At 47.0% G+C, this 24,834-nt stretch overlaps 1 protein-coding gene and 1 pseudogene across 2 annotated transcripts in view; both read left to right on the plus strand.

Annotated features, from left to right (window-relative positions):
* Positions 1-19,364, plus strand: part of LOC309416429 (serine/threonine-protein kinase PAK 3-like) — a gene marked incomplete at its 5' end in the record, with an annotated part of 266,010 nt that extends 246,646 nt beyond the window's left edge. The window contains 8 exons of the mRNA XM_082015979.1: positions 6,327-6,390; positions 8,839-8,887; positions 10,477-10,589; positions 11,349-11,466; positions 12,313-12,412; positions 12,853-13,049; positions 16,966-17,103; positions 18,265-19,364. Of these exons, the coding sequence (XP_081872105.1) occupies positions 6,327-6,390; positions 8,839-8,887; positions 10,477-10,589; positions 11,349-11,466; positions 12,313-12,412; positions 12,853-13,049; positions 16,966-17,103; positions 18,265-18,357 (872 nt within the window). The 3' untranslated portion in view covers positions 18,358-19,364. The remainder of the gene's footprint in view (positions 1-6,326; positions 6,391-8,838; positions 8,888-10,476; positions 10,590-11,348; positions 11,467-12,312; positions 12,413-12,852; positions 13,050-16,965; positions 17,104-18,264) is intronic.
* A 1,401-nt stretch (positions 19,365-20,765) lies between these two features.
* Positions 20,766-24,834, plus strand: part of LOC309416430 (E3 ubiquitin-protein ligase RBBP6-like) — a 70,087-nt pseudogene continuing 66,018 nt past the window's right edge. The window contains exons 1-4 of the transcript in view: positions 20,766-20,931; positions 22,646-22,745; positions 23,512-23,550; positions 23,907-23,943. The product of the transcript in view is annotated as an E3 ubiquitin-protein ligase RBBP6-like (transcript). The remainder of the gene's footprint in view (positions 20,932-22,645; positions 22,746-23,511; positions 23,551-23,906; positions 23,944-24,834) is intronic.

The following is a 24,834-nucleotide window of genomic DNA, read 5'->3' on the forward strand; positions in this document are numbered from 1 at the left end:
ACTTTTCTTCTCTTGCTTGTTTTTACAACTAAAGCAGACAGTAGATGGAGCAATCATGACCATTTTTCCGGAGAAGCATTAGTGGCCAAAGGTCATGTTTACTTTTGTTTCTTTGCATCCTTGCTCCTTCACGCTGTTCAGATTGGGGTACAGGGTATACTTGTTTTGTGCGTTTTATGAGTTATTCTTGGATCCTTTGAGCAACAGGTTATGGACCCTGAGGATTTTTTTGTGGTGTTTTGTGATAGAGGGGAATTTTCAAGGATTTCTTGCATTAGCTGTAGAGAAGATGTGGTGGGCTGACCTTGGCTAGACGCCAGGTGCCCACCAAAGCTGCTCTGTCACTCCCCCTCCTCAGCTGGACAGGGGAGAGAAAATATAAGGACAAGCCTGTGGCTGGAGATAAGGACAGGGAGAGATCATTCAGCAATTCCCATCACGGGCAAAACAGACTCAACTTGGGGAAATTTGTTTAAGTTCTTGCCAATCAAAATCAGAGTAGGATAATGGGAAATATGGTGAAATCTTAAAACACCTTCCTGGCACCCCTCCCTTCGTCCTGGGCTGTCACGGATGGGTAATTTAGGCTGCTTAAAGAATCACTGCCGAAGATATCAGAAAGCGAATGATTTTAATCTAGATTTGTAAAAAGCGCGAATTAACAGAAGTTGCTGGCAAGGTCCACTCTATTCCATATTCAACGTGGAAAAGCTATGCAGAGAGAAGCCAGATTACAATTAAACTGGAATGATTTACATGTCTATCGGATCGAGTTAATGTGTATCTTGAGGAGAGAAACTAGGGGAGACCCTCCTCTTGAGACACGAGGCTCAGAGTGGACCGAAATCCACCCCTAGTCCTGGACTTGGTCAAGGGTTTATGACTAAGGTTAGGTAAGGAAAGTAAAGGAATGCCCTCCCGTTGAGTCACGAGGTTCAGGGTGGACCCCCATGCTTTCTAAAGTCCTTTTCAGAGGGGAGTCTAGGTGCGGCTGAATCCACTCCTAGTCCCAGACTTGGTCAACGGTTTACATGACTAAAGGGATAGAGTATCAGGGATTCTGGTGTAGTGATATAGTCCATGATTTTGTGCTTCCTGTCACTTAAAGATGGCAATTTATCCAATACAAAATAGCAGCAATCACATTCACTAACAATGCCGAGATAAGTCACAGTATCAAATCATATAAAACTTAGCAGCATAATCCACTGAAACTTACTACGAGAATTCTTTTTCAAAATATTTGTTCTGCAGTCTTTTTCTTTATTCTTTTCTAACAAGAGCTTCCATGAACTTGTGATACCTGTTTGGATAGGTACACAGTTCCACTAACAAGCTGAAAATAGCACCTACCAGACACCGACAACACAGTGTTTTTCCTGCTGCCCAGCCCAGCCCAGGATTACGGCAGTGGTTGGTTTAGTACTGCAGGGTCCCATGGGGATCCCTGTCTGGGGGCTGGTTAAGCTCGGCAGTGTGAGCAGGAGGGTACGCTTTCTCATCTCACGTCCCTTCTTCCAGTCAGTTACGAGGGAGTCCCAGAGTCCTCTGGGCATATTCTTCTGGACTGAAGGGTTCTTTTGTAGTGGAGACCCACCATAGAGAAACAGAAGGAAAGCTTCATCTTACGCTATAGGTTTGAGTGAGATGAAACTACAAAACGTTAACCAGGTCCTGAAAGCTTACGGCCCTTGGCTTGGAGTCCGGACAATCCAGTTCCTCTAACTCTTGCAGGCTGGCACAGCAGGGCAGGATCACGTCAGGCTACGTGAGACTGTGTCGGCATCCTCCAGCCTGGGCCCCAGCCACGGGGTGCCATCCTCCAGAAACAGGCTGCTCCAGCACGGGCCTGCCACGGGGTCACGGCCTCCTTCGGGCATCCCCTGCCCCGGCGTGGGGTCCTCCCCAGGCTGCAGGTGGAGATCTGCTCCAGCGTGGAGCTGCATGGCTGCAGGGGCACAGCCTGCCTCACCATGGTCTTCACCAGGGGCTGCAGGGGAACCTCTGCTGCGGCGCCGGGAGCACCTCCTGCCCCTCCTTCCGCACGAACCTTGGTGTCTGCAGAGCTCTTTTCACATGTTCTCACTCCTCTCTCTGGCTGCAAATGCCACGTGCCGGTTTTGTCCCCTTCTGAAATATGTTATCCCAGAGGTGCTGCCCCCGTCGCTGCCTGGCTTGGCCCCGGCGGGCACGGGCTCTATGGGACACAGGGGAAGCTTCTAGCAGCTTCTCACAGAAGCCACCCCTGCAGCCCTGCTGCCACAACCTTGCCACGCAAACCCCATGCAGAGGACGAGGTTGCCGTGCATAAACTCGCAAACCAACCCAGAACGGCTGCCATTGTGATGTAACAGGAACGGTGTCACAGAGGGCGAGAAGGCAGGCATAAGTGTCCCGAGCAATCTCCATAGCAGGCTCACTCCAGGAAGACCCTCGTGGTGTGGGCATTCCCGTCCAAGAGCCTGCAGATGTGATGGGGATGTCCTTTATCCTCCTGGATGCCTAGAGTCTGCAAAATTGTGACCTATCGTTGCAAAAATGAGAGAGCAAGTCTGTGCTGCAGTTCGCGTTTTCTTTTCTTTGGCTTTTTCTGTATTGTATTTGCCAGACAGACCCTGGCTGGCCACACATGTAGCAAGTAAGTGGAGGTTTTTACTACTAGTTGGCTTCTGTATCGATGTGTTCTTTGGCTGTTCCTTAATAACGGAGTTGATTTTTAAACAAAAATGCCAGTAAGATACCATTACTTTGGTAAAGCTTCTGTCAAGAGCTGCAGCTAATAAGGGGGTGTCTCTATCCCACCGGGTGTGGACAGCATTTGGACAGATTTACCTGCAGTGGTTCAGTTCCCCACGCCTGGTAGTGTGTGGCAGTGGGGTCTGCAATTTCCTCAGTTTGCTGGTTCAACCAGTGCAACTGCTAAAATGCGGACTGGGAGAGCTTCTGTGAGAGAGAAACTGTGAGGTTAATCTCCAGAATGTATTACCGTTTCTCTTCTTTTGAGGGAAAGCATCTTTTTTTTTTTAACTTGCATAATGAAGAGATTTGACTGTCTAAGTTGACACTTAATGTTTGCTAAAAAAGCAATTAGTTTGGTGGTGAAATGCAAAATTCAAAACACTTTGTGTACGCTCCTGAACTCAGGAGCTGTGACTGTGGTTTGTCAGAATAGAACTGCCACAGCTAAGGTGGAATTTTGGCAAGCTTTAATGGGGGAACAGAAGCATGGACAGTTAAAGACCAATCTGCATTTTCTTGAATAAGTTTCCAATTCTTTTAGTTACTGGCAAAACAGGGCAAAAAAGAGACACAAGAAAGTGTAGAATTGTCTATTGTCCTGTTACCCTCCTCTCTATGTAAAATAGCTGTTGCTCCTGGAGGGATGTTGTGAAAGAAACATGTCGTCTCTTTGGATTTTCTTGTTCTGTGGGTTTCCCCACAAAAGGCATTTTTATAACAGCATCTGGTTAATTTTCCTTTGCACATTGCAGGTAAAATCGCCCGTGGATACCGAGAAACCCATCCTTCGGTGATTGTGAAGGTAACCTATAGCTTTCCTAGCATTTAAGAATGGTGGAGCAAGCTGTGAGATTTGCCTTTTGTGACAGAGTGCCAGCCTTGCAGGCTGAAGGAAAGTCAACCGTAGCGTCTTTGCAGCAGCAGCAAAGGTTGGGGTTAAATAGGAGGGTTCTTAAACCCTTGTATTTAACCACATTCGAATAAGTAGATACCTGTTAGCTTAATTAACTGTTACCATGACTGTAGATACAATGCCAAAGCAATGAACCAGCAACTAGATGTGACTTCTAGCGATATATCCAAGCATGACATTTTGTAAAATTGGACTTTGACTAAGCGTGGGCATGGATAAGTTGTTTTCAGCAAGAATGAAAAACGCCAAGACAACTTAACAAAACAGCAGGGTCACTTGTAACCTTTAAATTGTGCTGTGCCACGTGTAACTTAGCACCGGGGCCTGTAGGACTACAGGCATGTCCAGATTGGTTCTTGAAGCTGTCTGAGCAGACCCAAGTGGTGTGTAATTGTCAAAGCTCCCAAGTGCCAAAGTGGTGACTGTCGCTCATGCTCCCGTCTGTCCACAGGGCACAAAACCAGCATGTGAACCCCCACCAGCTCTGCCTGTTTCTGAAGAAGCGGATGAAGGTGATGAGGAGGAGGAAAAAGGCATTGAACCTCCCCCTGTTCCCGCACCCTGGCCTGAACATACAAAACCAGTAAGTCCCAGCATTGGATAGCGCTGTATTTGGGGTAATTCAGAGCTGCATGTTTCTGGTCAGACAGCACTTGCGGGTGAAGACTCTGCGGGCCGCAGTCCTACCATGACAGTGCTTCACCCAGGCCACTGACACCCCGACAATCGGGTTTGAACTTTCCCATTTAGTCATGAGTTTCCTGTGATTCTGATAGGGTCCGTGAATTTATCTTAGTAGCAGAGAAGAGGCATCTTCGTAAGCATTTGCGTTTGCAATATGATCTTAGGGGCATCTCTGCAAGCCAGCTTTCTGATACAAAGCCTTTTCTTGTCACAGATCTACTCATGCTCTGTAACTGAACCTGCCGCTGCGCTGGCACCAGCTAAAGTGGCCACCACTCTGCAATGTGGACAATCAAACGCTTTGTCCAGAAACACAGACGGGCAGGAGACAAAATCTGGGCTGACAGATGAGGAGATCCTAGAGAAACTGAGTACGTATTCGGTATTTCTTTCTGTCCCATGCCCTGTGCCAGATGTGCCGGCCCTGCCTTCCCACTGCTGCAGCGCAGAGCTGCCGGGAGGCGGCAGCACCCCATCTGGCCTGGCTTCTGAGCCTTACTGCTGGAATGATCAGCATCTCGTTTGTGCAGCTGCCTGTGTAACGCGGCAGCCTGAGGAATAATGCTGTTCGTGCTGTCCACCACGGCTGTGCTTATTTGTGAATAAGCATAATATTGGTAGACAGTAAGTTATCCATGGGACAGCACTGTGCCCTGGTGGCCAAGAGGGCCAATGGTATCCTGGGGTGCATTAAGAAGAGTGTGGCCAGCAGGTCGAGAGAGGTTATCCTCCCCGTCTACTCTGCGCTGGTGAGGCCTCATCTGGACTATTGCGTCCAGTTGTGGGCTCCCCAGTTCAAGAGAGACAGGGAACTCCTGGAGCGAGTCCAACGGAGGGCTACGAGGATGATTAAGGGACTGGAACATCTCTTGTATGAGGAAAGGCTGAGAGACCTGGGGCTGTTTAGTCTGGAGAAGAGAAGACTGAGAGGGGACCTTTTCAATGTCTATCAATATCTGCAGGGTGGCTGTCAGGAGGATGGAGCCAGTCTCTTTTCAGTAGTGCCCAGTGACAGGACGAGGGGCAATGGGCATAAACTGCAGCACAGGAGTCCCACCTCAGCATGAGGAAAACTTCTTTACTGTGAGGGTGATGGAGCACTGGAACAGGCTGCCCAGAGAGGTTGTTGGAGGCTCCTTCTCTGGAGACCTTCCAAACCCGACTGGACGCGTTCCTGTGCAAGCTGCCCTCGGTGATCCTGCCTTGGCAGGGGGGTTGGACCAGATGATCTTCAGAGGTCCCTTCCAACCTCTACCATTCTGTGATTCTGTGGAGATCAACATGCGTGCAGTGTTGAGAGTGCAGGACAAGTGCGTGTCAATCCCAGTCAGGTTGCAGACAAGCAGTGTGGTTCTTAGAGTGGCATAAGCAAGGTCTTCAGAACTTAGCCTGGTAATGAGTGGATGATGGTGATAGTTCTTAAAACCCCATCATTCCTCGTGAATGAACATGAGAAGCTGTTCTTTAAAAACATAAAGGCATTCTTCCGGCAAACTGCTGAAAGGTTGAGAAGATCCCGTCCTGGAAACACTCTGCAGTATTTTTCCTGTTCTGAAAATGGCACCTGTTCATCAAAATTGATTCCAGAACCCAAGGTGCATGTAATCTTTGGTAGTATTAAACCTTCTGTTGAATCACACAGAGTATTTATTCCTAAGGAAATAAAGGCTCTGTTGTTCCAGCGCTCGCTAGTGTTTCTCGACAACAAACACTTGCATTGGTGCTTGTTCTTTTCTGATACCTGTCTGCTGTGAATGTTTCTCCATGCTCTTAGTTTGCTGTCAAGGTAGCTCTCCAAAGGACTGTAGAAAATCCGTCTTTGTGAGGCTGTCTGTGCTGTGGAGCTGCCTGTATGACGAAGTTGTTGTTGTTGTTGTTGCCCAAGTGGCTACAAACGACTCAGAAGCCCAGACAGTGGAGCTGCATTTCTGACCTGCTGGAAGTTGGTATCTCCAGTTTCAGTGAGCATCTTTAATTTTGTTTCTTTCAGGGAGCGTTGTGAGCATGGGAGATCCTAAGAAGAAATATACTGAATTGGAGCAAATTGGCCAAGGGTAAGTCTGACCACAGTTACTGACACGAAAAATGGGCCAGGTATTTTGCTGGTGTAATATCAAGCGTGAAGTCGGGCAAGCTCCAGACATGTTCAGACAACCCTGGATTTAGATTCTCCTGTCTCTCAGTACCGATCAAATTTATAAGTGCGGTCAGAAGGCACGGCCAAAGACAACCTGGTGGAGCCAATGTCTTTTCTGCAGCAAGGAGCAGGACCGGGAAGGTCTACTGTCCCTCAAGTGTGTGGCCCCTATTTGCTTATGTTCTTAGGGGGAGAAGGGGGAATAGTTTTTTGTATGTCGCAAAATAATCTGGCCACGCTAAAGAATGGTGAAAAAACTTTGTTGCCTAAAAGAGCCACTTAGCACCTGCTAGTTGTCAGATAGATACCAGTTCTCAATACCATTTCTTTCGAATATTTTGCTCTAAAAAGATATTCAGTGATCTGGATTATAACCACATAGTTTAGCAACAGAACGCAGAGATTAAATAATAAGGTCTCTTTTCTAGCAGAGGCAGAAAAGAACAAAAATTCAGTAATAAACAGAGAGTTGAAGCACAAAGTACTTGATGAGAACATGCATCATCTGCCTCATGGCAGACCACTTGTGGATCCTGCAGGTTTTAGGAGTTTACAGAAAAAAAACCATCAGGCTATTTCCCTTTGAAGCCCAACCATGCTTACTGTAACTAGGATTGATTTGAAATGGTTCCGATGTGAGGAGGCAAGAAGAAATGGCATCAAAATTAGGTATCTGACTTGCGTTTTAAATACAGACAGACTCCCTGCTCGGTCAAAGTTTCCGTGGCTGTGTCGTCGTTCCGGGAGGGCCAGCGCCATTGTGTAGCACCAGGATCATGCTGCTGTCAGTGTCTGACAGAAGCTGTTCACTGACATCGGGAGATGTTTTCCTGCCTGTTAAGGCAGGTGACCTTAGTGTTTGTAAAGAAACCGTGACTGCTTGTGAGGTTTGGAGTCAGGGTAGCACGTTGCTGACCTAGAACTGATAGATGCTGCAGAAAGCCAGACGCACTCACGCTCTTTCTCTGGCAGGCTTTATCGTAGACACTTCTTGTTTGGTGGGGCACTTGTGGGAAGGTGTTTCTGCTCCATTCGTTGTATAAAAACCCTTTCTGGGATTGCCGCTTGCGTTGTACCGAAGGTTTGGTTCTCATTGTCATTTGTAAAATGTCAGTGGACACTTAGAGCTGTGCCAGGCTCTCAAAAGATATGTGTCGACTGAAGAAGTGAGAGCCAGAAGAAACATGTGTGTGACGCATGTGTGACCGTGACAGTATGACCATCGCCCTCACCGTCTTTTGTTTTGCCCATCCTAGGAGTGAGCTTGTACAAAGGTGCCTCAGCAGCTGGTGGGAAGAGAAGTGGCTAATATCTGGCCTGAAAGGGTCTCTGAACTGATTTCCTCCAGCTTTTAGTGCAGCCTGAAGATGGCACGCCCTTCTTACAGAGCAGTGAGCGTGCTGCCGTCACCAGCTCGTGACTGTCATGCTGCAGGTCAATTTGTAGTGATGGGGAAAAATCCTCCAGAAAAAAATCGTCCCTGGTGCCTGTTGGATAGCAGTGCTTCAGACATATTTCAGCCTGCAGGTACACAAACAAGCCAGGGGATCAGGTGAAAAGGAGCAAACTGATTTTGGCATTGTCAGTCAGTGGGACACTTGCCGGATGGGTGTTCCCACTTCTCAGAATTCCCTCGCTGGCTCTCCGTTGCCTCACTGCCTGTGCAGACGTCAGCTTTGACATGATGGCAGTGTAAACCTGTGCTTAGCTCAGAAGGAACACTAATGGGGTTTACAAGCCTGCAGTTACTTTAAACCCAAAGGGGTTTCCTCTGACCGTGGCCTTTCAGGCCCTTCACATCATTACAGGGGAAGAACCTCTTTTAACAAGAGGCAGATGGCAAACAAAACGCCACACTGCCTAGTCCGCAGATGAGAGCACCATTTCTTTCTGGTGGCTCTACAACACAACCCGTGTCTGCCACAGGAGGAAAATACAGATACCATGAAGAGTCCTTCACGTGTCCGGTGCACCTAACAGAAGCAGCTGCTGAGGGCTCTTGACACCTAAAGAAGCTGTCTAAGGATCCCCTGTTTGGAGCACAACATGCCTTAACCTGCTCTAGCTGTGACCTTGTAGGATGGCTGGAGAATAGTTTCCTTGCTTTGCTATGCTGGAGAAAGCTGTGTGTGGATCCCTTCCTCATGTTGGACATCCCTTGTTCTTCACGTTGGGCATAAGTTTTCTCTTGGATACCCTGCGTGGCAGAGGGCTGGTGGGCTGCTGCGCTGTGCGCTGCTGCCTGAAGGAGTGGGTGAACAAAGGTGTTTTTTAAACCCTACAGGCAGCAGCGATCTCCTGTCTGGGCTTGCTTTCACTCCTAGGGACTAAAGTGCTCCTTTCTTTGCTGCTGTTTTGCTTCTAGGGCGTCAGGAACTGTTTACATGGCGATGGACATCACCACAGGACAAGAGGTAAGTGTCCACAGTCCCAGCCGATTTTGCAGGTCTTTAGTGCTCTCCCCTCTGGTGCGAAGGGTGGATGGGGCTTTTGGGTGGCCAGTAGATCTTTACTGCCAAGGCGGTTCCTCTGAAGCACAGGCTAGTGTCAGCTGGCAAAATGCATCATCTGCTGTCTTCAGCCTTCAGAAATCCCAGCAAGCTTTTGGGACTGATAAAAACAGTATCATTTTTATTGCCAGCGTCAATGTGTTGGTTTAGAAATCATTCTCATGTCTGTCAGTGTAGAAGAAGTATATCAAGAGCAAAGATCTCTCCCAAACCAAACAGTCGTGTTTAAGTCTGGTGTCGGTGACAGCCCATTACAGCCCGTGAAGTGCTCGCAGGGAAGTGGGGGCCAGGAGGGTGAGAAACGAATCTTGAAGGAAAGCGGCGTTAGCTTTGGCAGCCCCTGTAGTGACCAGTTTAAAGTGGCCTCTTCACATTCCTTTCCTTTTCCAAGGCAAGCGGTCTTGAATCTATACAAACCCTGCCTGAAAATGTGGCTAGAAACCCAGGAATGGGAGCGGAGGGGTGGTCTCTTTCGTGCCATGTTGAGAGCAGGACTAGACAGAGGCACTTTATAACTGCTCTTAGGTAGAGGTGTAGCCCTGCTTAGGACCCGGGGTGTATCCATCAAATGACATAGAATGGATTATTTTTTTGAAACCCTCAAAGTAATTGCCAATCTGAACTGTGTTAAGGAATGTGTATTTCGAATTGCAAAATCAAGATTCAAGAAGCTAGGAAGTGCCAGGTGTAGATAGCTAGGGTCTGGCGGCCGGAAGATATCGCGCTGTACGGAAAGTTAGGGCCCCTCTCCTGAAAGCCAATAGCGTTTAATTTATGATGCAAGCAGACGGAAGTGAGGTTATAAACCTAAGCTATATAACGCCGTGTCACACACTAATAAACGCCATTTGCCGTCTACCACATTGGTGTCAGCGAGCTGATGGCCCGAGCGGCCTGGGGTTGGTCACCGTGCCGTTCCTGAACCAGGTCGCCACGCCTGCGAAGGCAACAGCCAGGACTGTATTTTTTGTGTGTGTAACCTTAATGATTGTTTTAGTATGGCTTTTGAAATGTAATGTACGTCTGCGTTTTCTCTCTGTTATGCCGTCAAGTCAAGAGTAACAGCAGTTGCTGAAATAATGATGACAAATCGTGCAATTACTAAAGCATTACCAGCAGTTTTTGTGTATCTTGGCAGTAACAAAATCACTTCCTGCTTGCAAACTGTGCATCAACAATAATAGTGGTGGTAAACTAAGACCATCTGAGAAGAATGTCGGTCCAGAGAGTGTTGTTAGAGATGCGTGCTTGATAGTTTAAAGAGCATTTGTACAGATTTTACAAGACAAAATGTATATGGCCGTGTGTCCTGTAACTAGCACCCAGGCTAGCAGAGAAATTGGGTGTTGTAATATAAGTTACTGAGCTCTTTGGTCTGATACCAAGACAGTTTGGCACAGCTCTGCTATGTCATTCCAAAAACACGCGCTCCATGTTCATTGGGACCTTGTGCAACAGGCTACTCAAGTTAATGGCTTTCCCTGTCGTTTTAGGTGGCCATAAAGCAAATTAATCTCCAACAACAGCCCAAAAAGGAGCTAATAGTTAACGAAATCCTGTTCATGAGAGAAAACAAGAGCTCCAATATTGTGAACTATTTAGAGAGGTGAGTAGTTCTGGTATGATCACGTGAATGTTCATTTACATGCTGCAAGCCAAACCTTTTTAAAAACCCCTTTGGTCACTGGCAGAAAATTGACCTCTATTGTTTATCTACTCATAGCCAGTGTATGGGAGGAGACTGCATTTTGTCTGCATTAATCTTTTCTGGCATATATTGCTTAAGACTGTTTTCAAGGACCTGGCACAGCCATCTCAGCCTACCTCCATGTTTTTTTGTTGTTGGCTTGATTGGTTTTGTGGTTGTTTAAGTTGATCATCTTTTCTGTGTCTTATCATAAGTGCTGGTAAATCCTCCTCGAAATTACTTCCTTTGGGCTGTTCCTGCTCTTTTCCATTGCTGTGGATATCAGGAAGGTGAAGTTCTTGTTTGCAGAAACACGTAATTTGCCACTTTTTAAATTGTTTCTCCTGTTCCTGGATGTATTTTCTGGTAGGTTTTCCAAACTGTTGACCAATTCCTGTCCTCACTGGTACACATCCTCCTGGTCCAAGATTTATCTTTGCCATTACTGAACTTCAATTTTTCACTTGCTTGCCAGCTCGGACGTCTAATTGTTCGCTTATGGGCCTTCCTCATTTAGACCGCACAGGTTCTAAGTCCTGTATAGCCTAGAGGGAATGTCTATTCATGTTGTCCTGTCCTCATGTAAGAATGACTTGGAAACAAAATCAGCTGTAGCCTTTTTCCAGAGGTAATTTAGCCGTGCACACTCATCTCAGTGCCATTGTTTTCTTCTTTCAGCTACCTCGTCGGTGACACACTGTGGGTGGTTATGGAATACCTAGCTGGAGGCTCTTTAAATGATGTTCTTGAGGAGACATGTATGGATGAAGGACAGATAGCAGCTGTCTGTAGGGAGGTAAGGGATCCCGCCTGTGCTTCCCATTACTGGGACAGGATGGTACTTCTAAGCAGGTGGTAAGAAGATGAGAGGTTTCATGTTCAGAGCTTTGTTTCTGTGTTGCTTTTATGATACGGAGAAGAAAGAGCATCTTAAGTGAACTGCCTGCCAGTATCGCTGCACTTATTACACTCTGTTGTTTTACTCATAGAATTTTATTGTACTATTTCTTTTTTTGTTGTTTTTAGTTTTACTCTTCTCAACTTTGCCTCTCTAAACCTTTGCCTGGAGCATGCCTGTACTGCATTCCTTTCGTGTACAAGCAAATATGCTGGTGGCAGAATTTTAAAATACCAGCAAAGAAAAATAGGGGCTCCTTCATCCCAGTCCTCGGCTTAAAAGAATAGCACTCCACCCAAAACGGTGGTTGCTCCTGAAAAATGCCTAACACGCTATTTCCAGATCTGCCGTCAAGCCTAACAATAAAATCTTTCTCATGCGACCTCCGACTCAAAAGTGATCCATCTTATACCGAAGGAAGGGACTTTTTGGTTTTTGGCAAACCATAGTTTGTCACCTGGGTGGAGATAGCACATTCCCTGCAGCAGCAGTCATTCCGTGCGTGCTTTCAGGGGACAGTCTGTGGCAAGAATTGACATTTCTGTTTCAAAAGCTACTACGCCTTTGTTTAGGAAGTTATTACTCTGTGTTGAAGCAGCAAGCTCTTCCTCTTGAGAGCACAATACTCTGCCATTACTCTCAATTCAACTAGAAATTAAATCCTTTAGAGCCATTTCTTTTCTTGTGTGATGAAATCTGGTCACTAAGTAAGTTTTACCCTCATGTTTCTTTTTGATCTATGAGTGCCTACAAGCTCTGGATTGCCTTCATTCCAACCAAGTGATCCACAGAGACATCAAAAGCGACAATATCCTCCTCGGAATGGATGGATCTGTCAAACTGAGTAGGTATCCTTGGTCAGGTGCAGCATTCCCAGGATGTGGTGTGGGGCTGCTTTTGACTGACTGCCTGTTACCCAAAAGCGATGCCTGTGGTAGTGCACTGGCAGACCACTGCTGCGAGCTAAGAGCACAGTGCCAATGTCCAGAGAGGTACAGAAAGGAAAAAGGTGTAAAGAGTGGTTTCGGTTTGTGTAGGTCCCTTCCAGAAGGGATAGTAATAAAGAATAATCTAAAGCTTCAAGTGAATAAAAGCCACTGCATGAAACTTGAGGGGTTTTTCAGTGGCCACTTCAGTATTTCCTTGGCTCGAGCACTGAGTAAACAGAGCATGGCCGCTTTACCAGATAGATTCAACAACGCCTTCTGAGGCATCTGGAAGGGATTTCTTTTGCTTGGTTTCATAAATCAAGCTGCCTTTAACAGTACTTGTTTTTCTCCTCAGCTGATTTTGGCTTGTGTGCTCAGATCACCCCTGAGCAGAGTCAACGGAGCACGATGGTCGGGTCTCCTTACTGGATGGCACCAGAAGTGGTGTCGGGAAACGCATACGGGCCCAAAGTGGACATCTGGTCGCTTGGGATCACGGCAATTGAAATGGCGCAAGGAGAACCTCCTTACGTTAATGCTCATCCTCTCAGGGTAAGGTGCGAATAAAACCAGAGACCACCGTCTTTCTAACCTGCCCCATGTTTTGTCTCCCATGAGACAAAATCCCAGTTACACCAGCTTGAACTAGTTCCACCAAGGGCTGCTTCTAAATATGTCGCTGGAGCATATCGGCATATATTGTAGCTGTCGTTATGTCAATAGGGGGACCTTAAAAGAGAAGTGACATGTAGACTGTTCAGAAATGTGTCATTTTTGCCCTCAACCACGCTTGAGATTTCTCATGTGCTTTTAGAACTCTCTTTGAGCTGTATCTCTGAATGACAAGAATTTTTCAGCAGCAAGATCCTCCAGTTGGGGAATTTTTATGAAAAATATTTCAACTGTACGTGCAGGAGAAGTCTTTCCAAACTCAGATCAGTGCCGATTGCTCACCTGCGCCTTTCAGGAAGTGTCACTGGTTCTAGTAATGCCATAATCACTTCTTAGCAAATGCTTTTCTACAAGTCTGTTTTGGCACAGGTACTTGTAGTACACTAGTGTATTTTGATGTTTTGAAGTTTCCAGTTTTGTCCTAATTCCTTAAAATGAAATGACCAGTTCTTATACCAAAGGAGCGTGTCATAGTGGAGGAATGTCTGCCAAGATAACACCTCATGACTGAGAGCTGAAACAGAGCTCAGTGCTGCACAGTTAATTCCTGACAGGATGCAGGAATTCAGGAGGAAATTAAGTTTGCTCTATGCGTATACATACGCAATTCTTATTAAGGCTAGAATTAAAATAGAGCCTGACCTTTAGCTTCTCTCATAGCAGTAAGGCTGTGCTCTCTCTGGTCTGTGGCACCCCGACTGCGTACTGCAGACTGAAAGAAGAAACAAGAGAATGGTCAGGAAATACCCCCGGCCAAGCAAAGAGAGGAGCCCACACTCCACCTGCTTCCCTGGGAGACCCTTGCAAAAAATGCATTTGCCTTGCATAAGGCAGCAAAAACCCGTGAAGAGCATTAGCGTGACTGGTCGGGATGCTGAAGGTTCCCTGCCTCCTTAACCTCAAATGCTGATTAGGGCTCCTCGAGAAGCCTCAGGTCAACTGTTTGTTAGAAAGATCACTGGATTTCTTCTCTCTGACCAAACTCAGCTCTTCCTGCCCTCACCCAGATTCTTTGAGATGCTCTTTTTCTCCATATATGCCTCATCTCCTGCTGGAGATACGATCAGCTTGGACACTTAGAGCTTCAAGGCATCTTCAGGTGTCTTAGTAAAACTGTGGTAGACGAAAATCAGGCACCTGAAGTTGCTTCCATCTGCATTGGCTTCCTGGGCTCTTTTTCAGCGGTTGTTGCCCCTGAGCTAGGAACAGTGAACAGCCTGTGATGGACTGCCTGAAGTTCCCCAGTTATCAGCTAGTTTTATTAAGGTCAATCAACCCCAACAGGGTTGATTTGTTTTTTATGAAGGATTGTTTTAATAATGGAAGGCACACAGGAGCTTCCGTTACTTAAACACCTAAATAAATTGTAAGGGCATGAAAGGCTCATTAGTCCTAGAGTTAGCAGCAGTCTTCATGTAGATGCAGTGTTGTTTTCCACGTGTAGAGCAGGCGCATCCCATGCTGCTCACGTTCTTTCCAGCTGATGCAGAACTCACAGGAATGAACAATTTTCGAGCCATGTGTGTCTTGGATGTGTCTGTGATGGTATTTGTTTCCTCTCACTGTGATTTCCTTCCATCCGGCGCATGCCGAGGTCCTGGGGGACAAACACTGGTGTGATAAAAACCCTTTGAAATTCAGGTTGGACCTCCTCCTGATTTCAATTAAAAAAAAAAACAAACAGAAAACCACAGAAACAAAACAAACCCTTAAGCATTTCTTTTTCATTTCTTAACCACAGCGCATCAATTTGTCTCAAAACTGTAGCATTTTTTTCAAATGCTGCACATCTTCTACAGTTTCAGGCTTCTTAATCATCTGTATGTTGTTCTGTCACGTATCTGGGTGGCCTGGATACCTTTAGGATCTTGCTTTCACAGACTGCAGCTGTAATGGTCTGCTGAAGCCTTTCTTGTTTCTTGGCATGTGAAACAAATTAATGAGCTTATTGCCCCTTTGCAGCTACTGCGAACGCTCCTTTCCTTTGTACCGTACTTGCTTTTCTTTGCCAGCTGCATATCATAGGAGACCAAAAGATATGTGATAAGAAGGTACTTCAGCTTCCCGTAGACCTTTCCCTGTTCTGGTGGAAATACTGAAAAGGGGACGTACTGAGCTGAAGATGACTCTTCTTTGGGATTCATGTTCTGAGAAGAAACAAGTAACTAAAAGAGCTCCATTTGTCCTGGCACTCCTGTTTCACACTCAGGTGAATGTGGCTGCAGTAAAATCCCCAAAGCTGCCGTTGGTGCTGTAGTCCTTTCCCGCAGGAGAAGTATCATCCCTCAGGTAGCGCAATTGAAGCGTAGTGAGGACAGGCACTCCAGCTCACCACTGTGTCCGGTGGCTGAGGTCAGCTGCAGAGGGACAGGATCAGACTGATTTTGTGACATTTATGTTGTGGGAAAAGGAAAGAAGCTTCCTTTTATTGTTTTTACTCTAGGATCGTTTCTTTGCCTTTTTAGGCTTGGAAATTGTCCTCTGTATTTAAGAGGACAATAGCAAAGTCAATGTGGTCCCGGTCTAGTTAAGTGCCAGTAGAACAGAGCTGTTGTAATGGCAGACGTTTTAATGGAAGACCCCATGGCCTATTTCTATCATTATTGCTGTGTAGTTTAGACGTATTCTGGAAGTTTATGTCTGAATAGTTCAAAAGGTTTGTCTTCCGTTTCTACATAACATCTTGCAAAAGCGCAATGAACTCATCTCGCTGGCTTCTCAGCATGTTAGACCTTGGTTACAAGCGAACCACACTGGATACTGCTCACCCTGTGTTTTGCAAAATGACGTTGTACTCCCTTGGCCTGAGGAATATCAGGAAGACTTGCTCAGCTGCATGAACTCCGTCAGCTACTTGACAGTGAACATCCTTGGCTTTGCTTAGGAAACTTGAGCTTAGCTTTGGCTGGATGCTGTTGAAGAGGAGAAAGGCTGGAATTTTCAAGTGTTTGGCTAGGCTTGTGTGCACAGAATGACTGTGCATTCAGATGAGCAGCTGGACATTTATGCACAACATGGAGGGGAATCCACAGAGGACTCAACCCTTAACACAGGTGAATACTCCCAATTCTGAGGTAGCGGAGTGTTCCCATAGCGATGGAATTACTCGTTTTTCTGATAGCAAGCATTAAACGTTTTCTTCTTAACACATAAGTGACGCTGATCTGGAATTTGGAGACTGCTGAAAGACGTTGTTGCAGCTTGGCTCCCATCTGCCCAAAGATGCATTTTCTTCATAAGATATTTGTGCATGCAACTTATGTGCCTGTGTTGAAAAAAAGGTTCCCAATGTTTCTGTTTCTTTATCCAAGGACTAAGCTGATGGATTTCCTTTTTTCCCATCTGGTTACCATTTTTATCAAGAGCAGAGCAAAAAACTTGGCTACCTTTGCTTTATGGAAGCTGTACTGTAGGGAACAGTGAGCCCCGCCGAGATGCATTTTCAGTAGTAATCCTCTGAAATAATAGCGTTAGGCCAAATTCACTCTTTAAAAGGGGCTGTAAACTGTCACTGTCACAAGCCTGTCACTACTTGGAGAAGCAAAATGTGCTTTTGCTGATGTAGTTCATACTAACCAGGTCAGTCCGTGAAATCAGCTGTCAAGGCAAGATCATTTTGATATTGGAAGAGCTGTGGCTGCCTCAAGGTTTTTTATGTAGCTATAGAAAAATCCTGTCTGACCCCCTGCCAGGGAAGAAACTGCCACTGGAGAATGAACCTTAAAAAATGGGGTCTATCTGGGCAGTTATGGATATGAAGGAAACAGGTGGAGTCTCATGTTCCCTTTTTCTCTAGGCGCTGCATCTGATCGCTACGAACGGGACACCAGAGCTGCAGAACCCTGAGCGATTGTCCGCGGTGTTTCGCGACTTTCTGAGCTGCTGCCTGGAGGTGGATGTGGACAGGCGAGGGTCTGCCAAGGAACTTCTGCAGGTAAAATGGGACACGGCTGCAAGCGGAACAGCTGTTCTATGTAATGGTTTTCTCACCAGCTAAACTCAAAGGCATGAGACGGAACCCCCTCATATTAGTCTCCAGTCTTGGTGCTTTTCAAAAGGAAAAGAAGTGGAATCATAGAACGGTTTGGGTTGGAAGGGATCTTTAAAGGTCATCTAGTCCAACCCCCGTACAGTGATCAGGGACATCTTCAACTAGAGCAGGTTGCTCAGAGCCCCGTCCAACCTGGCCTGGAATGTTCCCAGGGATGGGGCATCTACCACCTCTCCGGGCAACCTGTACCAGTGTTTCACCACCTCATTGCAAAAAAATTCTTCCTTAGATCCAGCCTGAATCTACCCTCTTGTCGTTTAAAACCATGACCCCTTGTCCTGTTGCAAGAGACCCTGCTAAAAAACCTGTCCCCATCTTTCTTTAGAAGCCCCCTTTAAGTACTGGAAGGCTGCAAAAAGGTCTCTCTGGAGCCTTCTCTTCTCCAGGCTGAACAACCCCAACTCTCTCAGCCTGTCCTCATAGGAGAGGTGTTCTGTCCCTCTGATCATTTTTGCGGCCCTGTGTTGAATTTTGGTAGTATATTCAGCTCTACATAGTGGCAAATGGGATGGTAGCCACTGCTCTCGCTGCAAGCCAGAGCTGAGTCCGTCAGCGCTCTGTCTCTGGTGTCCCTGCTCTTGTCTTGGTGCTGAAAACCTGTACCTCCATGGCCTTCAGAAGAACACATGGGCCTAAATACTCCTGGCATAAACATTTCCTAGAGCTATTGGAGTTCCCTAAGGAACGGTTTATGCCTCTGCTCTTTTCTGACAACTCAGATAGCCCATGTCTTTAAAAAACAGGAACCTAAGTAAGTAACTTGCGTTTCCTGAAAGGAACAAGGCCCTGGGAGAGCAAACAGCATTCCCAGAGTGCTGGCAGGGCAGAAATGCCAGCACGCTGAAGACAACTTGATAAAGGGATTAATGGGATTTTGGACCCTGTTTGCCTGTGATAGCAAGGTACTGGACATGAAGACGCAGGTGCAGATGGTCCCCTCAGTCCTGTTTCAGCGTATTCCCCATAACCAGAGAAATGCTGCTTGAGGCTGTGAGTACCTGAGTTTGGAAAGTAATGGTTCATTTCTTTTTTTCCTTTGCACAGCATCCATTCCTAAAATTAGCCAAGCCTCTCTCCAGCCTGACGCCGCTGATCACGGAAGCAAAGGAAGCGAATAAGAACGGCAGCAGCCACTAGTGCTTCAAGCCGGCTTTCTCCCATGCCAGCTCAGAGCAGAACTGAGAATAAAACTCTATAGAACCTCAACGCTTGTGCTGTGGGACAGGTGGATGGATAAAGAAGCCAATGGTCACAGTCATGGTGGTAGGAGGGAGAACAACCCAGCCCCTCAAGGAGTAAAATATGACCGTTTCTCTTCTTCCTGCCTTCTGGCTCCTGAATTTATTTTGAAGACGAAACAGGGCTTAAGACAGAGAGGTAACGACCACAAATGCTTGCCTGCCTCAGCCATTTCCAAGGGAAAGCAAATTCAGTTGGAAGGTCCCCCTCCTTCTCACCCTGTGAATAAGGTGTACACTCACTTTGAAATTGTGACAGTCAAAACAGCAAGTGAAGCAACAGCCACCCAGTGTTTAAAAAAAAAAAAAAAAAGGAAAAAACCCTGTAAAACAGCTTAGCGCTGTAGTCTTCATGTCTAGGCCTGGTCCTGCAAAGGGCTAAGTAGCCTTTAAGGTATGAACCACCGTCCTGTTTTGGCAGTAGGAAGGCAGGATGCTTGGGTTGTTCTTGGGTTAGGCCATTGGCTTGTTTGGCTTTGGCTTCTTGTTTAGTTCCAGTCTTTGTGTTGCCACTGTCATTCATACCTCAACTGACCTACTCTCGCTCGCTCTGTCCGTCCCAGTGTCCTCGGCTGAGGCAACGGACGGATGCAATGCTGATGGACGGCAGCAGTGAGCACAGCTGTGGGAGGTGCGCCCAGGGAGAGGAACTCTTCCACGTAGTGACCGAGCTGCGGGAGGAGGTGACTAGGTTGAGGCTATCAGGGAGAGCGAGCAAGCGAGAGACTCTTGGAACTGCACCCTGCCTTCCCTGGGACAGGCCCACCAGGCAGACGGGACGCATCATATGGGGGATTCCCTATCCTCTGCCCAGCTGGCTGAACACAGTGACTCCAGTATGCCCTCCGGAAGTCCAAAGGGGCAGTTCTGCTGTGGTTTCTAACACATCAATAACCCTTGCGTCTTTGCTGTCACACAGCTCTCCATGCTCCCTACCTCCACTGAGCTGGCAGACTGCAGCACCTCGCTAGCACCATCCCTCAAACATCGGCATGCCGCCCCCAGGCTCATCTCTAGCGAGCCTGGTTTTATCCCCTTCCCCCTTCGAATCTAGTTTAAGGCTCTTTCATTCAGCCCTGCTAAGTCCTGTGCAAAGACCCTTTTCCCCCTTTGAGACACGTGTACCCCACCTGTCACCAGCAGGCCTGGTGTCGTGTGGACCAGCTCATGATCAAAAACCTCCCAATTCTGCCGGTGTCACCGGGCTCAAGCTGCTGGCTCTTCCTGTTCCTTCCGTCAGCATTCCTGCAACTGGAAGGACCGAGGAGAACCTACTTGTGCTCCTGATCCCTTAGCCAGTCGTGCCAAGGCCCCGAAGTCTCTCTTGATTGCCCTTGGACTTCTTACTGCAACTTTGTCACTACCTACATGAAAAATCAATAATGGAGAATAATCTGAGGCCGTACCAGGGTAGGAAGCTTATTCTTCACAGCTTTAACTGGGGCCCCAGGGAGGCAGCAGACTTCCCTAAGAAGTGGGTCCGGTCTGCATATGGGGCCTTCTGTGCCCTTCAGAAGGGAGTCTCCTCTGACAATGACCTGTCGTCTTCTTTTTGTGGAAGCGGTACCAGTACAAGCAGATGGGTTTATGGCAATAACCATCAATGGCCATTGGCTCTTTGACCGAACTTCCCGTAAATGCAAGAAGAGACACTCGGACACCCTGAGATGTCCCCTCCCTTCGCTGGGCCTGGGCACGGGCAGCCAAGTTCCGCACGGCAAAGCCCACTGCATCTTCCCCAGGCTGTCTTGTCCTGGCCGGCTGCTGCCAGGAGGGGACAGCGGGTGGTGACAGCCTGGGGGTGACAGGAGGGACAGCAGGCGGTGACAGGCCTGGGGGGTGACAGGAGGGTCCCCACAGGCCTGGGGTGTGACAGGACACCAGGCAGTGGCAGGCCCAGGGGGGTGACAGGAAGGACACCACAGGCCTGGGGTGTGACAGGACACCAGGCAGTGGCAGGCCCAGGGGGGTGACAGGAGGGACACCACAGGCCAGGTGAGGCGCGGGGGGGTGCAGTGTTCCGTTGGGCACGCGCAGTGATGCGATCAGGGCAGCCCCTGCGGCTGGCGTCCGTTAAACCCCTAACGGAACGCTGAGGCAGAGGTGCCCGAGTGCCCACAGCGAGTGGTTGGGCCTGGGAGCGCTGCGTGAGAGAGGGAGCAGAGGCCGAGCCGGGACTGCGGGGGCCTCTCCCCGTCATCCGCCCGCCCGCCCGTCGCTGAGGGCCGCAGGCCGGACTTGTTGCGGGGGTGAGCTCAGCCCCCTCGGTCCGCTGTAGTAGACGCCATCGGGGAGCAGGCCCCGACCATGTCGTCCGTCCACTACAAGTTCTCCTCCAAGCTGAGCTATGACACGGTCACCTTCACCGGCCTCCACATCTCCCTGTGCGACCTCAAGCGCCAGATCATGGGCCGGGAGAAGCTGAAGGCGGCCACCTGTGACCTGCAGATCACCAACGCCCAGACCAAAGAAGGTGCGTGGGGGCGGCGGGCGTGGGGGCTCGGGGACTGCCCGGCTGGCAGTGTCACAGACCACCCTGTGATGGCCATGGCCTGTGGGAGCCACGCTCTGCTCTTTGTGGCTCGTCCCCACGTAGCCTGAGTCAGCCTGAGGCCCATCTTGCCGGCCTCCGGGGGGACTGGGAGGGCAAGCGGAGCGGGGGCTTACACGGGGTGGGAAGCGATAATGTGATGGGAAGACAACAGGTGGCTACTTTGAAGAAATAAATTGTCTTTGGTGACTTCGTTTTGTGATCACCTTGCTTTACTCCACTGCACTGGAAAACTGGCTTGGTGGCTGTTGCAGCAACTGCTCGCTAGCAACACTTTGGATCAAGAGGGTAGCTGTGAGTTACCATCTGTGCAGACCCTCTAATGGCCCCTCTGCCATGGATGTTCTCCGTATCTAAATGACACCTTGGAATTTCTTGTTAATATCGCTTCTTTTCTACACCAAAGACATTGTCGTTCAGGTGCTATCGAGCATCATTTCACCATATGTCTCTAAGCATTTTTTTTCCCTGGTACTACGTGTGAACCGTATCAGGGCACTACTGAAGTTTTCCGGCAGAACATTTATGGTGACTATACGTAAGAAACGTTCTTAGAGAAGTCATAAATTCTTTTAAACCTAAAAAGTGGTGCTTGTTTCTCAGAGATGATAATGGTTTCGTGGTACTTAGTATGATATTTCAGTTTGGTAAGCTGCTGTCTTGAGAAGTTTGAATGTGATTACAGGCCTTGGGGTGTGACTTTTCAGAAATAGAAAGATTTGTTGCCAAGTCTCTGCTCGGGGATATTGCTGCCCAGGAGGAAAAGGTTCCTGCTGGGAGATGCCAGTTTTGTCCGAGAGCTGCTAGACTAAGCTGGCATCTGTTAAATTCAAATCAAGCAAACAAAAATTTCCAGGCACTTCAGGAATAGTGCTCCAGCTTTAATCCTTTCCTATTAAAAGAAGAAAAAGAAAGTTAACTTTTTAGTCTGCGTTGTTTGACTTCACCTTTATTAAGGTGCCATCAACCAAAATGAATTCAATTAATCGAGGCGAAGGAAATAGAAATGTATTAAAGCCAACTGGTACCACATCCCTTAAGTCTTAAGTCTGCAGTCTTAAGCTGCAAGCCATACGCAGAGGTGGCCGGCTGTCTTCTGTGTTCTGTCGGCCTTGAGCACCAGCAGCGTGGCCGAATCGCTTTTAGTGAACAGCTATGAAAGCAACGGCGCAGAGATTTCATGCTTTAGCTAAGGGCCTGTTTTGTTGCAGGGCAAGCTTGTCTGACTTCAGATCTGCTTTACACAGGTGAGACTTGGCTGTGCTTTGTTTTTCTCCAAAGATCTCTTGGTTTTGTAGCCTAACAGAAGCAAAAGCCACTTAAGCTAGATCAGGACAGAACCTCATGCGCTAGCAGACTCTCCTTTAGTGACCTTTGGGAGCATTTTGCTGTTGGCATTCACGCTCTCTCAAAAAAAACTGGAAAAGATTGTGCTGCTTGCGTTTGGTTCTCAAACCTGAAGATTTCTTGGAATGTACTGCTAGTGTGCTGAGACGATAAAAATGCACCGTTACATCTGAAATCTGGCTTTTCTATCTGCAAAGGGCTTCCCTCTCTGCCGCACTGTGTAATTACATATTCATATACATTCTTATGAATTGACTAATGTTTTTTTCTGCATTTATGTTGTTTTCAGAATACACAGAGGCTAATGCCCTGATTCCTAAGAACTCATCAGTAATTGTGAGAAGAATCCCTGTCGGAGGAGTTAAAGCTACCAGCAAAACATACATTCTGTAGGTATCCATAAAGAACTGTGTTCTGTGTTAGTGGTTTGGGTGTGTTACCTTTTCTAATTGATGTTCCTTTCCAGAGGCACTCAGATTGTATCTTTCTGGTTAAAGCTGCTGTTACTTTTTGTAGTAATGGGGTAGATTTTATTGTTCCTGTCCCAAAGTAAACTTATGCTTTTCGGCCTGCTGGGACATGGGGTTCAAACTCCAACAACGGTAACTGTTAAGAATGATTCTATTTGGTTTGATCTTGGGGTTGTTTTTTCTGAGCGCCAAGTTTTCGATGCTGTTTCCTCTACGTGGAGAGATTCCTTGTTACACGTGTTTGCTTGTCTTGCTTTTAGAGTGAAGACAGGTACGCACTGGAGTGTAAACTTAGAATTTGTTCCCATCTCAGAAGAGTCTGATTCTCAGTGTTTCTGCGAATCCGTCTATTCTTTGCATTTGGGGCAGGGGGGGTGGCATATGGCAGGTATCCTTATGCCCCAAATCTGGTGTTTTTGCATACTAGCTAGAGGGGAAAGACCAAGGCTTGCCAGCTCTGCTGATGGGACACTTGGGATGATGCAGGAATTATTTGTTAACTACATCGATGGCTGCATGTCTCATTCATGATGATCTACATGCAGATACAGATCAATGAGTATGTGGAATCTCAGCGAGTTCCCAGATGTAATAAATATTTCCCCAAATACTGTAGCATTTTCAAGGTTATCTTAAAGCAAATTCTGGCAATTAAGTCCTTTTTTTTTTTTTTATTTCCCCACAGGACTCCTAAATCACAGAAAATCCTAGGCACTGCCTTCAGGTGACATTTCTACTACTATTTTTAGTCACCATGTTTAAGACACAAAACTGTAGTACAGACTTCATATTTTTGATACTTACGTAGCAGAGACAAAATATCTGAGGCACTTTGGTGTTCTATTTCTGTAAGTCTTAGAGTAATTTTCTGACAAAGTAGAAATGGGCTTTTTGGGCTTTTTTTAGTTGCACTGAAGGTACCAAGAGAGAACCGTTTATGTATATGAATACGTTTCCACATGCACTAGACTATCAGCACATCACGTTTTGATGTTCAAGTTCTGTAATCTGTTGTCACTGCTGTATGTTGGGCACAAGGGCTTTCTTTTAAGTTCTGATCACTTTTATTTCTTCTTCCAGATGTCACACTGAGCCAGTGAGTGGAATATCAAGAGGCGTATGTAAAACACCATCTCACACTTTTTTCTACACACTGCACTTAATTCCGATCAATGTAGCCTTGTGTTAATTTCCCCAACATTAACCTAATATATTTTCCACTAAAACATAGATGCTGTATGTACAATGTATTTGATTCAGCATCATAGAAATTTTATTCTACGTTTCTAAAAAACTAAGCAGTGATTCGGATGTCTTTCTGATGATGTTTTACTAGTGTCAGCTTAACTGCTGCTTGTGGCATCATAGAATTCAATATCCTGGAAAAGGAACCAGATGAGAGCTACCCTTTTGACTTGTGGAAAAACCGCATGTCATCTTAGATCCCAGTAAATGCCGCAGTCCGTTGCTGACTGGTGGCCTGAGGACTTCATTCCTGCAAGCTGTTGCAGGAGGTAGCTGGGAGGGAGGAGTGTGGTTGCAAAGGAGAAAAAAAAAAATCCCAGGATTGTGCTCTGAATCCATGTTTTTGTCATCATTAAGACTTGGTTTTGGTCTGCTGGCAAGGAGAAGAATATTAAATTCTCACACTTCCCAAACTAATTTGCGTAGTGTGGCCTGCGGTCTAATACACGACAAGAAATCCATTTTCTCAGTTTTTATAGGCTACTCTGTCATGGCAGACACCTTAATTTCAATAATTTGAGCAGCTTATTTTTTTTCTTGATAAAGTGGTGGTTTACTTTTATGGCGGATGCTTTGGAATGGTGTTTGCATTTGGGTTTTGTGGGGTGTGGTGAGCCTGGCATTTTTAAACTTATGGAGAGGAGAGGCAGAGTTCCTGTTTCAGGGCTGATGTGCCCATGCTTGATTTTGACAGGCAACTAGGCTGTGTTCATAAAGGCATAGCCGTGTGCATTTATAAATGATGAGACGCTGATTGATTTAC

Source organism: Phaethon aethereus (genome assembly GCF_964289735.1).
Source record: "Phaethon aethereus genome assembly, contig: HAP1_SCAFFOLD_108, whole genome shotgun sequence".
Taxonomy (NCBI): Eukaryota; Metazoa; Chordata; class Aves; order Phaethontiformes; family Phaethontidae; genus Phaethon; species Phaethon aethereus.